This window comes from Mirounga angustirostris, unplaced genomic scaffold, assembly GCF_029215605.1.
Source record: "Mirounga angustirostris isolate CCGP_5_RB_7025 unplaced genomic scaffold, mMirAng1.0.hap1 SCAF_1, whole genome shotgun sequence".
Lineage (NCBI taxonomy): Eukaryota > Metazoa > Chordata > Mammalia > Carnivora > Phocidae > Mirounga > Mirounga angustirostris.
In genome coordinates, this window is record NW_026991709.1 from 208,818,538 (window position 1) to 208,832,867 (window position 14,330).

Genomic DNA, 14,330 nt, shown 5'->3' on the forward strand with positions numbered 1-14,330 from the left:
TTAAATGAGAGGGGCAGAGTGGGCTAAGCCCATAAACTCCTTGACTGAACTGGGCCCCCAGCCCAGGCCCCGGCACAGGGGTAGCTATGAGGAGGTGACAGAAAGCAGGTGGGCCACACCCACAGGCCACCCGGGAGGTGCCTCGACCGGCTCTGCCATAGGCATCCCCTCTGCTCCAAGACAGCCCTTTCTCCTCGGTCCAGTACAGGGCCTCCCTCCCCCAGAGGGCTGGGTAGGATCCCCACTCTCAGAGGCACCTGGCAGTAGCCCCCTCCCTTCCTGGCTAGTCCCCTGTTGCTAAGGTAACAGCATCTGAGAAGGAGGCAGGATCCAGAAGAACCTGCCAGAAGCATTTGTGGTAACAGGAAAGCAGGCCTCAGGGTGCTGGGTGTAATTTGTTCTAGTTGGGAGCGGAGTGGCTTGCGTCCGGGGAGTGGGGGTGGGGGGTGTAGGTGTGTGTGTGTGTGTGTGTCCACCCTGACCTGCTGAATCCAGAGATGTGACATCAGGGCACTGCCCTAGCATTCTAGAACATTCTTAAACACCCAAGTTTGAGGACCATGGACACTGACTGGCGCCCCACTTCCCTGCTTGGACCCCCACCGCCACCCCGGGCCCAGGATGAAGGGAGGCTTCTCAGGGAGGAAATGCAGCCTGGATACGTGGGACGCTAGGGACGGCGGAAGACGAATTGCTCCTGACAGCTCCCCCCTCACCTCAGTGGGGAGGGAACGAGACACAAGACAGCAGAGTAGTGGTTCCAAGTTTAATCGAGGGTGCGAAGAGGGCTGCACTGACCCTCAGTGAGGGCCCCAAGGAGGTGGGCAGCCTGGGCCCCATGTGGAGCATTTGCTTTTTGCAGTTGAATAGAGGAACATAGCATAACCAGAAACAAGGCCGTCCTGCCCCCATCTTGGACCTGGGTGGCGGGGACAGACAGAGGGGCCGTCAGCTGACCAGGCCGTCTCTTTGGGACAGGTCACCCTGACCCCTTCAGTCTGGGAGCCTCCCACCCACCTGCCCTTCTGAAGTCAATTCCTAAAGGGGAGAGGAGTCTGGCAGGGACAGCCCCAGCTGGGGGCAGAGAGGGAGCCCCCAGTGGTGAAGAGCTCCCCTCAGCCATTTTGGGAACAATAAATACTGTGACATCAGCAGGGAGGGGCACCCGTTGGCCGGCTGACAGCAGGGAGCAGAGTCTATGGGCCCAGCCACCCGTCCCGCCCCACCCGACCCTGCAGGCCAGGCCTGAGCCACCCACACCCCTCACTCCGTGCGCAGGATGATGTGGATGCCGGAATCCGTGAACACGGGCCCGCTCATCTCCCCTGTCCGCAGTGCAAAGGAGGCATCTTCAAATGGCTTCTGCATCTGACCTGGGGAAGCGTGAAGATGGCGTGTGAGGGTCAAGGTCCGGCCGCAGGCCAGGACCAGGTGGGGCAGGCAGATGGGGCTCCCACCTGCGCTGAGCCCTATGCTCATCCATCATGCGGCTTATGGCCCTGTCAGTGGGGCGGCGGGGCCATTAAGAAGCCCCAGGAAGCCCAAGGACAGCATGAGGGATGGCAGGCAGAGCGGCTTCTGCCGCTGGGCACTTGGGAGGCACATCTCGGTGATGAACTTGTCTCCCCGGGCCCCCGTTGCCAGCCCCTGCCGCATCATCTGTCCCGCCTGCCTCCTGGGGCGGGCAGGCAGCTGACAGCCCCTTGCTGGCTCTCCCCACACTCCTCACCCCATCCTGGGCCCCTCCCTGATGCTCCGGAGACCTCCAGGATGGAGGGGGAAGAGGAGGGAAAGGAGGAGGAGGTGGCCTGATCCGCTCTGCTCCTCCTTTCCCACTGCCTGAGCCAGACAGGCCTAAACTCAGGGCTGCCGATCTGAACTCTCCTCTCCTCACCCCTGCTTTCCCCACTCCTGAGGGTGGTATTGGGAGGGGCATTCTTGGAGACAGGCCCTGGGGCTCTCAGGGGACCCAGCCTTATACCCCTCAACCAGAGGAGAGGCAAATGGCAGCCAGTACCTACCTTGCTGGGTCCATGATGGGGACAACTGCACAGAGAGACCCCCAGACGGACTCCCCACCACAGGAGGGAAGGACACCAGGCAGAAGCAGCCCCGCCACGCCCCCCCAAGCAGGGCGACTCCCTCTGAAGCTTGCGGGACTGTGCTGCCACCTGGTGGACCCTGAAGGCCTGTGCAGCCGGGGCTGTCCCTCCCAACCTCCGTCTGGCTGGGGGACCCCCACTGACGGGACAGAGACTCCTCTAGGGCTAGGTAGTGCCCGCTCCTTGCGCACCTCTGCTGAAGGCACCCAGGTCTCCCCTGGCCTTGGCCGAGCTGCAGTCGCTGAACTGTGAGGCCAGAGATTCAAAGTCTTCTTCTCCTGACTTGATTTTCTGGATGTAGCCTGTGGACACACATGACACGGGGACATACAGGGAGACCTTGCATCAGAGGCAGGGCAGGATGGGGTGCAGGGCTCCAGGTGGAGGGTGGCTCTTCACTCGGCACAGGGGGCCTGCAACCCCTGCCCTACTTTGCACACGAGCATGTGTGAGCACTCGCCTCACACGTGTCCATGAATGCCACCCCCCCAACATGTGTGCACAGTCACACGTGTCCATGAAATGCCTTCCGCATGCGTGCACACCCTGACCCCGTGGTGGTCAATGCTGGTCTCACACCCCATTCCTCCACCCCTGCTCCCTTTGTCACTCCTAGCGCTCCCCCCCTCAACACAACATGAATATAGCATGACCTCTTCCCACCCCCCAACACATATTTTGGGGGAAAAAAATCTACTTCCAGGCTCTGTTGGGGAGGAGAGCAGAAGGCAGGGCAGACACTGAAGAGGGATGCTGGGACCCAGGGCCCCCACCCAGATCTCCCAGGGTGGTGATGGGGAAATTTTCTAGACGCTTCTAGGAGAAAGGCAGGAGGCCAGGGCACCAGGCCAGCTCTGCCACAGGAGTCGGCTGAATCCTCAGTCCCTGGGCCTCAGTTGTCCAATGCAAGGCCCAGGCTGCTTCCTGGGGCGTCGTGAAGAGACCACAAGGCAGCCTCGATGGGACACGTGTCATTCCCACGGGCTACGGCCCCTGACACAGTTCTTCTCCCAGCTGCCCTAAAAGGCTGTGTTGGCATCACTCTGGATTCACCCTCTGTGTGGCACGAACTGTCCCCGTTGGGTACGGATTCTCCCCGGAGGGGAGAGGGACGCCAGGGGCAGCATGCGGGGGGCAAAGCGCGCAGGACTGTGTGTGCCCGGCAGGGAAGAGCCCCCACTTGCTCTTGAGTTCAGGTGTGAGCCCTTGGAGCCAGAACCCATCCTTTCCTCCCTAAGGGCCTCCTCCTCTGCTCCAACCAGCTGCCCTAGCACCCGAATGAGCGGCCACTGGGTGGGCTCCCAGGACACCTGGCCCCCGACCACCAGAATAGCCCCTCACCTCGGTCTGGTCCCACATGGCTTCCCAGGCAGCTACTCTCCTAGGGACATTCCACACACCCACCCAGCCCACACTGGACGTGAGGGTCACCCTGGCATACCTGCCCGTGGACTTCTCAACACCACCATGACACTTCTGTCCACCGCTGCTGTCTGAGCACCACGGGGACACTGCTGGCTAATCTACCTGGTGCTCTGAGGCCCAGACACCCAGCCAGGCCATCTGCTGGAAGCTGAGCTAGGACGAACCTCGCTAGGACCACAACCGAAACATCACAACCGTGACAACACACTTACCGGCCCATCTTGCTGCACAGCATGTCAGCAACCAGTGTCCTGGTATCTGATCTGCTTGGCTGCTTCCACGGCTGACCCCGCGTCACCCCTGCCTTCCCCATGTCCCTGTCACTCTTGTCATGTCCTGGCCATCCCGCTGCCTCTGAAGCATCAGTCACTTGCCAGCAGGCCACAGTGACACACAGCACAGTGCCTGGCTCGGAGACCTTGACAGACGTCACATTCTCCTTTCCATGAGGGCTGCATGTCTCAGTGCTAAGGATCCCCCTGTGTCTGTGTGATCTGCCCATCCCTGGGCCCCCTCGCCTGGACGTCTGTCTGGTCTGGTCGTCAGTGTGATACGCTGCCTGGTCAGAAAGGCTCGCCAACGCGACACAAGCCCCTGGGCTGCTGGGGGGCCCCCCTGTGCCAGCTGCACCCACCGCGATCCACCCTGAAGCGGGCATCACCAAGACACCCCCCTCCCCCTCCGCTCCCTGGACTTCTGGCCATCTGCCCGCCTCACCTGGGCAGCCTCGAGATCTCTCCCCCTCTCCCTTCTGTCTGGACCCCGATCCGTGGGCCGGAGAATCCTGAGCACACAGGGTTCCCCGCGGGCCCTGTCCGCGCATGCCCAGCACGTGCGGCGCCTGGCCCCGCCCAGAGCCCCGCACGAGCACCACGGGGCGCGCAGGCTCCAGGGGCGGGGCCGTGAGTCAGCACGGATCCGCCGGAGCCTAGACGGCCTGGCCAAGCCTTTGCCCGCCATCGTTCACAGCCCCCAAATCTTCCTCTGACCAGCCAACTCAGAAAACATTCTGCTTGGAGAGAAGCCTCAAGTGATTAGAAAACAAACAAAAAAACCCCACTCCTTTCTAGAAGCTGATTTTTAGGAGTCTGGCCACAAGTCAAGATGCAAGGGAACCCGCAGACCCCTGTGCCTCCCGTGGGCTCAGGATTACCCCTTCCGCCGGGACATCTCTCCCAGTCCTGCTCTGCCCCCACCACCTCCAGGCCTCTGCTTAATGGTCTCTTCCCGCAGGAAGCGCGTATGTTGCCTTCTGGCCTCACCCAGGAGCCTTTCCCAAGACCCCGCTGTGTGAGGTGCCTCCCTGCGTTTGCCAGTGTCCTGTGTGTCTGTCACCCGCCTCACGCTGGGAGGGCAGGGCCGGTTGGCCTTGCTCACCGCTGCGTTCCCGGCACCCTGCTCTGTGCACAGAACAGGTGCTCGCTAACGCTGAAGGGATTCATGAGTAAATGAGACAGAAACAGGCCACAGGGAAGGCGGGAGTGGGATCCACCCCTCCGATCTTTAGGCAGGAACACTGGAGCCTCATGTCTTTTCCCTGTGCACCTCACATCAAAAGGCTCAAGAGGGGGAGAAAAGGAAGCACCTACCACACGCCCCCCGCTCCCCACCGCAATGCCCTGGCCTGGCCTGCCTGCCTCAGCACCCCTCACCAAGACGGCACCCATCCAACGGGGCTCCGGTTGAGAGAGAGGCAGACCTGGGGGCGGCCTCTCAAGGAGCTCCGAGTCTGAAGCAAGGAACTCCCACCTGCTTCGGGGAGTCCAGGAGCCCTTGAAACTGGCTGAATGACCGAAGGGCACCTGTCGCAGCAGGTAGATCACAGGCTGGCCTGCTCAGTGCGTCTCTTGAGGCCGAGGAGGCCAAACTCTGGACTCCCGCTACCGCATTCAGACCTCAGCTCTACCCCTCCTGAGCTCAGTGACCCTGGTGGCTGACTGCCTCTTGGAGCCTTACGTGCCTGGTCTGTAAAATGGGCTAATGATAGCAGCTCCCACCTTGGAGGGCTACCAGGAGGGGTAGTTCCGGCAGGCACAGTGCCTGGTTCTGCGCAAGCTCCTGATAGTTACTAGTTGTCCGTCCCTGTGTTAGGGACTGAATTGTGTCCCCCCATATTCATACGTTAAGCCCCAATCCCCACCGTCACTGTATTTGGAGATGGGCCTTCATGCAAGTGATCAGGGTTAAATGAGGTCATAAGGGAGGCCCCTGATCCCACAGGATTAGTGTCCTTACAAGAAGAGACGCCAGAGAGCTCCATGTCTCATTCCCCATGTGCACACACCAAGGAAAGGCCACATGAGCATACAGCGAGAAGGCGGCGATCCATAAGCCAGGAAGAGAGTCTTCACCAGAAACTGAATTGGTGTGAACCTTCACCTCAGACTTCCAGCCCCAGAACTGTGGGAAATAAATCCCCAGCCTGTGGTATTCAGTTATAGCACCCCGAGCTAATACACCACAGTTATTTCGGGGAAAGTGAGTAAACAAATCGGGTGGTCTCTGAGTCTCTTTTTTTTTTTAGAGGGGAGGGGGAGAGGGAGAGAGAATCCTAAGCAGGCTCCACGCCCAGCGCAGAGTCCAACAGGGGGCTTGATCTCACGAGCCTGAGATGGTGACCTGAGCTGAAATCAAGAGCTGGATGCTTAACTGACTGAGCCACCCAGGCGCCCCTAAAAAGGTTTAGAGACAAACTAGGGAAGGGGCCTGGACAGAGAAAGAGGTGACAGGATTAGATCTGCTGTCCCAGACGACCCAAGATCCAGTGGGAGGGGCTCCGAGAGACCAGAGACCCAGCCTGAAGCCAGCAGGCTGGAAGGGACTCACTGATCTTGGGTGGGGACACTAGGCCAAAGGTGCTCATTGACCCTCAGACCCTGGGTATGAGGACTGCTGCTCACACCAGGGCCTCCCTGGGACCCTTAAGTCCTCAGCATGGTTGTGTGCTGAGGGAGCTGCTCCTTCCACCAGGGCCTCCCTGGGACACTCAGGCCCTGGGCCTGTGGGACTGGAGGGATGGGGAGCAGGTGGAGAGGGCTTCTCCACAGCCTGGCCTCCTTAGACAAGGACACTGGCAATGACAGGCAGCTGGTCCTCAGATCCCTGACAGGGCCTGGCCACAGCCCAGCAGCTGCAGAGAAAAAGGAGCCTCAGCAGAAAATGCGGACACTCTGGTTCCTACTGCAGGCAGCCTGTCCCCTCGGGGCAGTGGGGAGCACTGGACCTAAATGGGTACTGATGAGATTCGAGTCCCCAATCCTGATCTCCTGATCACCTGGAACTAGCCCAGGACAGAGGGAACATCCTCTTTCACAGAAGAGAAAAGCAGGCCTGGACACCCCAAGCTTGCTGACACGGCACATGAGTGAGTGGTTACGAAGCGCACCGTCTCACTGCACTCTCCTAATGACCTCCCCAACCCAGCCCCATCTCAAGACACTGAGTAAGCAGGCCAAAATCACTGTCGGGTCTACATGGGAGCCCACCAGGCTGCCCAGAGCTCTTTCAGGGAAGCAGCAGACGCTCTGTCCTGACCTTGGCCGCCAAACACACATGCCTCAATGACCGGGGTCCCGTGTAGACAGCAAGCACCTGGCACTGAGCCCACTGCTCTGCTGGGCAGTCCGCCGCTGGCCGGCCCCTGGACCTCATGGCCGTCCTGCCCCCGTTCTACAGATGATTCAGCCAAGGCTCTGAGACACTTGCCCAAGGCCACATGGCTGGCACCAGGCTCCATCTGTGTGGGACTCCAGGATGAGCCACACTGGTTCTGACCCCCGCTCCCCTGCCCAGCTAACCTGTTATCCAGTCCTGATTCTGCCCCTGGACCTCTCCAGAATCTGCTCCCCCACCCCTCCCTGGCCCATCAGGTCCTCCCACAGCTTCCCCCAGGCCATCTGTGCAGGTCCGTGAGTCCAGCCCTTGCTAACACGCCCGAGTCTGCACTGACTTAGGGTTAGGCCCCAGGGCCCGGCTGCTTCCTGAGAGCACCTCCCCGATCCCCCTTCTCTAAGACCTAAGCTGACCTCAGCACCCCCAGGCTCCTGCCACAGTATCAGCTCACCGGGCGCATACTTGTCCATCCTGGAGATGGGGCGGCACCCTCACCTCCCCTCTCAGGCAATCTCCATGGCCTGACAGCCTCCCTTCCCACGCACGCTCAGATCTCCCCGTGCCCTCCTGCCTCAGCCTCCTGCCATCTCTTGCCAGGATTGCCCCACAGGTCTCCGTCTCTGGCCTGGCTGCTCTGCTGAATCCAGACCTTCTCCCAGTTGGCCCCCAACGGCTCTTCCTTGGGCCCCTCAGACTTAATGAGTCCCTCCCCAGACTGCGCCTCTTCCCAAGTCCCCTCCACCAGTGGAGACTCAATCTCCAAATGCCTGTTGCCTCTTGCTCACTCTTGTGGGTCCAAAAGCCTCAGAACAGGGACCACTTGAGCTGGGAAGACCCAAGTCACCGCGTGATTCTCTGGGCTTTCCCCACCCACTTCCTCCTCTTCCCCTCGGGCAGCCAGACCCCCCTCATCGCTCACTGCTAGACCCAACCACCTGGGCTCTGGGCCCTCCAGCTTCCCTGGCCCTTCACACTCCGGCCACACAGCTCTTTCCTGAAAGCAAAGCACTGCAGAGCCGTCCTGACATCATATGTGGCCATGTTTCCTGCCATCTCCAGAAAGGACCCAAACTCTTCACCTCACTTGGGGCCCCCCTCAACCTTGCTGGGACATGCCCTTGCAGGGTCTCATCCCCCCTCAGTCGCCCGTGCGGCCTTCCCCGGAGTCCTGGCTATGGCCTTGCCCCAGGCTTTTACTTCTGCCACTTCCTCTGCTAGGAATCCTTCTCACTTCCCGTTGGTTCCTGAAACAAGGCTGTGAGCACTGACTGTAGCCCAGGCTGTGTGTAGAGCGGTGGGAATACGGTGGGAAGAGAGCCAGTCCCTGTCCTCACGGAGCTCAGGAGGCGAGCTCTTTAATCTGCCTTCCAGATTCTGTGCATGAACTCTGCTCCTCTCTGTAATGCTGAGGTGTGAGGCTCACAGAGGCCAGACACCGTACGGGGGAAGGCGGTGGTGGTGGGTGGGTTTAAGTAATATCCTGGAGGCCAAATACTGGACCAAGGGATGTGACAGTAAAACAAGAGCCAATACTGACTGACTGTGCACTCTGCCAGGCCTGTGCTCATTACAACAATCATCATGACCGCTAGCAATTACAGAACATTTACTAGACACCAGAACTGTTATTCAAGCTTCACTGCATTAGGTCAGAGTCTTCACAACTACCCTATGAGGTGTAGGTTCTATTATCAAAACATGAATTTTACGAATGAAAAGACAGGTTCAGAGATGTTAAGTAACTTGCTCAAGGTCACACAGCCAGGGCTGGGCAGAGCCAGATGGGCACTCAGGCCAGCTGGGTCTGGGTGAGGCACTGGGTCATGTGTGGTAAGAGCAGCCCAGGAGGGGCCTGGGGTCTGTGGTGGCAGAGCCTGAATGATGACACCACACGTGAGATCCAGACCAGCACTGTCCAAAGGAACTCCCTGTAAGCATGGAAATGTTTTAGGTCTGCGCTGAGATGGCAGCCGCTCCCCACATGTGGCTACTGAGCACTTCAAGTGTGGCCAGTGTGTGAGGAACCAATCTCTAATATGACTTAGTTTTAATTAATTTAAACGGAAACAGCCCCGTGTAGGTAGTGGTGGCCATGCCAGGCAGCTCTATACCACGGATCTGCAACGGACAGCCGTAACGGGCGACATGCTGCTGTTTTCATAAAGTTTTATTGACACGCACGCCCACACCCGCTTGGGTACATATTATCTCAGGCTGCTATCAATTACAAAGCGGAGATGTACGGCCTCAAAACCTAAAGTATTCACCATCTGGCCTTTTAAGAAAAAGTCTGTGTTCTCACCAGTGCTCTAGACTGTGGAGGAAACAGAACAGAGACAGGAACAGCATCCTCTCTCAGGGCAGAGGTAAGTCATGAACCCTGCTAGCAAGTTCTACGTTGCTACCTTTCCAACCTCCCTCCCTCCCCACCCACCTAGGTGCCCCAGAACCCTGCTCGATGACATTACCCTCAACAATAGCTCCCAATGACTGAGGGCCCACTGGGCACCAAACACCCTCACCTCGCAGGATTGGCGCGATGGGCCTCGGGGGCAGGTATGGGACAACGCCCATTTTACAGAGGTGAAAACGGAGTCTCAAGGAGGTTACGCAAGTCCCCCAAGGTCCTGGAGCTTACGGGGCATAGCTACCATCCGAACCCAGGTCTGCCAGCCCCCAAGGCTGGGTCCTCCCCTCCTAACCTGGCTCACCCTCAGATGCCAGACAGAAAGAAAAAGGAGAGGCAGCTGTGTGGCCCAGGCTCATGTCATGTTCAGGCACTTCCGTGTCGGCCAACGCTGACGGCTGTGTTGGTTGGGGTGCAGGATCTGGTGTGAGGTCTACGAGGCTGGTTCCGGTTCCCAAGGAGAGGACACCCCCCACCCCCACCCTCCCCCCTAACCTGTTGCCAGCCCTGCTCACCATTAATCAGCTCCAGGGCCTCCTCCTTGGTCCTGGTGATCTTCTCCTGCCGCCAGGACGAGGGCCGCCGTGACTGGCTGTGCTTGACGAGCAGGTGTGAGCAGCGGACCCTGGTGGGCTCCCCCTGTCCATTTTTGCTGCTACTACTGCTGTTGCCACTTGGCCGCTCCCACTGGCTGGCATTAGTGATGTGATTGAAGTAGTATACCCGGCCTGGGGGGGGGGGGGGGCAGGGATTCAGTGGGGACCTGCTCAAAGGACACCACCCTGAGGCCAAGACAAGGCACTGGCCAATGGAATGCCTTCATTCAACAAATCCACTGTGTCCACCACGTGCCACAGGCCCTTAGGGAGCTGACGCTCTAGGTGCTGGGACAGACAGGCACCCAACAAGCAAATAAGACAATGTAGTAACTTCAGTTATTGGGAGACTTCAAGGAGGAAAAGAACCCAGAGTGACAGGAGAGAGGAAGCCGCGGGGGACAGGGAGTGGTTCGCAGCATGTACGAGGTGGCCAGGCTGCCCGTTCAAATCTGGCTCTGTCACTCACCGTGTGAGCTACCCTCTCTGGGCCTCGATTTTGTCACCTGTAAAATGTAGATTAACAACAGTCCCTGTTTGTAGGGTTGTTCTAAGGACTGAGTGAGCTCACAGCTCTTGCCACACTTAGGGTAGTGCCTAGGACACACTAGGAGTGTGACAGCTATTATCTCCATTTTATAGATGACAGAAACGAGGCCTCACCTTCCACGTCTTTGGTAATGTTTCCTGAGTGTACACTCTACTCCAGGCACACATGGTTGGAGGCAGGAATTATACCCAAGCTGTCAAACACGAAAGCTCTGTTCTTAACCCGCACCCGGTGCACGGGGCTGCACAACTAGGGACAGCATTCCTGGGGGCCAGACGTTACCCAGGGCCTGAGGAGCAGTAGGGGTGAAGGCTGCAAGCGAGAAGACTGAAGTAGGACCCAGGAGAGCCCAGGCATCATTCCAGAGGCTGAGATTTTGCCTGGGTTGCATGGATGACTTGCATCCAGCACCGTGAAGAGCTGAATGTCACCCCTGAGGAAAACCACCAGGGTGGAATCAAGCATAAATGGCAAGAGAGGGGGCCCAGAACTGGGTAGGGCATCAGATTCATGCTGCAGGTTGCAGCCACAGAGCAGGGCTGTAGCAGGCTGGGTGAGAGCTGAGCCAGTGACTGACTTTAAAAACTTAGCAATGGCCTCTATCTCCCTGAACCCTGGTTTTCTAATCTGAAAAGTGGGGGTGAAGTGGCAGAATTAAGGACATAACTTCACAGGGTTAATGTGGAGAATAGTGATGATCTACGGGAAGTGCTCACTAGAGGGCCTGGCATTCAATTAACAGAAATCATTGTGACTGTGATTTTTATGGGTTATGGAGGCAGTGCGGTGAGATGCTGGGCCCCCCTCACTAGTCTGCAGTGACAAGGGCAGGGGGCTCTGCAGTCAGACTTCTAATCCAGCCCCCACCCCCTTGGAATGAATGACCTTGGGTGAGTTCCTTAAGTTTCCGACCTCAGTTTCCTCACCTGCAAAATGGGGGTAATAACTACCTATCTCCCAGAGTTGTGGTCAGAGAGAGAACACACTTAAAACACACTTGGCACAATGCTGGGCGGTGAGATGAACGTGCCCTATTACTGATATTATTATTGTGGATAAGCCTTAAATCGGGCTCCCAGCACACGGTCCATCCTCAGGCAGAATACCACCGGGCGGATCCGGCAGACTCAGCATTAGATGGGGTGGGGATGGCAGGCGGGTTAGCAGGAGTAGGTTGTGGACCCGAGGCCGGGCAACACCCTGGGGCCACGCCCTGAGCATGGGGTTGGGGTGTCCTTCCCCGGGGGTGCCTCCCGGGCCCAGCAGAGTGCAGAAACGTTCCCCGGGGACGTCAGGTCCATCAGGCCAAAAGGTGTCAGCCGGATCGGCAGGGCCAGGGCCATCACCCAGGGGAGTGCAGGGGGATCACCAGCCCTTCACCACCCCGGCAGCGCGCTGGGTCTCTCCGGCCCCGCCCCTTGCCTCAGTTTCCTCCGGCATCCCCGCTGCTGAGGTTCGCAGCCCCCACGGGGCGGGCCCGGGCCGTTACCCTGGGAAGACGCGGAGGAGCCAAGACCCCACGGGAATCGGGCGGCGCCGCCGCGCCCGAGGGGCGAGCTCGAGCCCTGCTTCCGCGGGCCCGCGCGGCCCCGCCCCAGCCCCGACCCCCGCGGCACCTGAGCTGCGGCTCATGCGCTTCTCCCAGCCGGGCGGCAGCTTCTCCTCGTCCGCCATCTTCCCTCCTGCCGCAGCGCCCGCTCCGCCTCCGCCGCACCGCCTATGCCGCCCGCGCCCGCCCACCGCCGCCGCTGATTGGCTCGGTACGCCTCGCTCCGGGGCCTGGCGACGATGCTCATTGGGCACCCTAACAGTCCAGAGAGGCTTTCAGGCTTTCTATTGGGTAACAGCGAGACTGGGCGGATCCTCCCCGCATTTTACCTGGGTCCCGCCCCCGTACTGCCTCACCCGGATCCCGCCCCCTTCCTCACTCTGCCCCTAACTGGTGGGGAGGGGACTGGAGCCCGTCCTTCTCGACACCCTTTGGTGAGCATCAAAGAAGTCCGGACCCCTCCTTTGCGTCCTTCGCCGCAGGCCCCATCCGATTGGCTACTGCGGCAGTAATTCCCGCCTTCCTAAACCGTTCCCAGAGGCCCGCACCCTCCATGCGGAAGTGTCTGGGTGGTTTGGCGGTGACCGCAGCCCACGAGGTACTTGAAAGAGGCGGTGCTACCTTAGCTGTTGCCGTAGCAACGTAGTTGCCTTGGTGATGAGCAGCGAAGAACCCAGAAGCCTAAATTTGGCTCCTCCATCCTCCCTCTCCCCACCTGTTTCCTCCAGATGTCCAAAGCTATGCCCCCACTTTTTTTTCTTTTGCAAGACTAACCCTTTCCCTATGCCACTGACCCAAACATCTTCTACTTCCTTTGGAACCTACTTTACTTATTCCCTCTCAGTCTGGCTCCTGCCTCCGTCCTGGGTGACTGGTGGGTGTTGGCAGGGCCACTTAGCTGGGGACACAGGAGGACGTGCCGGTAGGAGGATCATGAACTCAGTTTGAATCGATTTAAAATTGAGTGTGGCACCTATGGGATACCGAGGAGATGCCTGGGGACAGGCTGGAGATATGAGAGGCAAAGACACCAACAGGGAAGAGTTCAATGATAGTTCATCTATAACTAGACCCTTATGTGACCATTAAAAAGAATGAGGCGCCGTCATATGAAACACAGGGAAACATGTCTACAAAAAATCTGAGACAGGATGTAGTAGGCTAAGAGCTTTCAGGAGCCAGATTGCCGGGTTCAAAGCCTGGCCCTCCATTTGCTATGACCTTGAACAAATTACTTAATCTCTGTGGTTCAGCTTCTCCCTCTGCAAATGAGGATAAGAATATATATCTTATACATACCTTTGATGCAAAGATTAAATGCGTTAATTTGTAGAATGCTCTCAAAAGTGGCCCATAGCAAGAATATGTTTGATGGGTGAAAACAAAAGCTAGTCACAGTACAGCATAGCAATTATAGTATGTATGAAAGCATAGCAAAACAAAACAACAATTAATTGAAAAGAATTAGATCCCTTATAGAAAGATATCAAAGCATTAAAAAAGCATAAAATGGAAACTGCTGAACAGTATGAGTAATATATGTATAATTACCTCAATTGTGTAAAAACTATATAACAAAATTTCTGGATTCATTCAAATATGTTAATGACTACCACTGGTAATTCAGGTGAAGGAAAAATTGAGGAATGTAAGTTTCAATATAACATTTTAATTTTTTTACAAATCATAACCATAATCTTTATTTATTTTATCTTTTAAATATTTTATTTATTTATTTGACAGAGAGAGAGACAGCGAGAGAGGGAACACAAGCAGTGGGAGTTGGGGAGGGAGAAGCAGGCTTCCTGCTGAGCAGGGAGCCTGATATGGGGCTCGATTCCAGGACCCTGAGATCATGACCTAAGCCGAAGGCAGACGCTTAACAACCGAGTCACCCGGCACCCCTCCATAATCTTTTTTTAAAAGATGATTTTCAACTTAGCACAGAATTGCAAAAATAGTATAGATTTTTCATCTACCCGTTACCCAGCCATCCCTTATATTAACACCTTACATAATAACAGAATGGAGGTGGGGCTCCTGGTTGGCTCAGTTGGTGGAGCATGGGACTCTCTATCTTGGCATTGTG

At 57.5% G+C, this 14,330-nt stretch overlaps 1 protein-coding gene across 1 annotated transcript; it reads right to left on the reverse strand.

Annotated features, from left to right (window-relative positions):
• Positions 1-752: 752 nt before the first annotated feature.
• PIN1 (peptidylprolyl cis/trans isomerase, NIMA-interacting 1) lies at positions 753-12,513 on the reverse strand. Its single transcript, XM_045863058.2, has 4 exons — positions 12,309-12,513; positions 10,062-10,274; positions 2,294-2,404; positions 753-1,373 (listed from the first exon to the last, which is right to left on the reverse strand). The coding sequence occupies exons 1-4, from the start codon at positions 12,364-12,366 to the stop codon at positions 1,264-1,266; spliced, it is 492 nt and encodes a 163-aa protein (XP_045719014.1). The 5' UTR covers positions 12,367-12,513; the 3' UTR covers positions 753-1,263.
• Between the last annotated feature and the right edge of the window lie 1,817 nt (positions 12,514-14,330).

Coding starts and splice junctions, on each gene's coding strand:
- PIN1 (XM_045863058.2), bottom strand. CDS start 12,366: ATGGCGGACGAGGAGAAGCTGCCGCCCGGCTGGGAGAAGCGCATGAGC. Junction 10,275..12,308: donor GCGCATGAGCCGCAGCTCAG/GTGCCGCGGGGG, acceptor CCCCCCCCCCAG/GCCGGGTATACTACTTCAAT. Junction 2,405..10,061: donor GGCCCTGGAGCTGATTAATG/GTGAGCAGGGCT, acceptor GTGTGTCCACAG/GCTACATCCAGAAAATCAAG.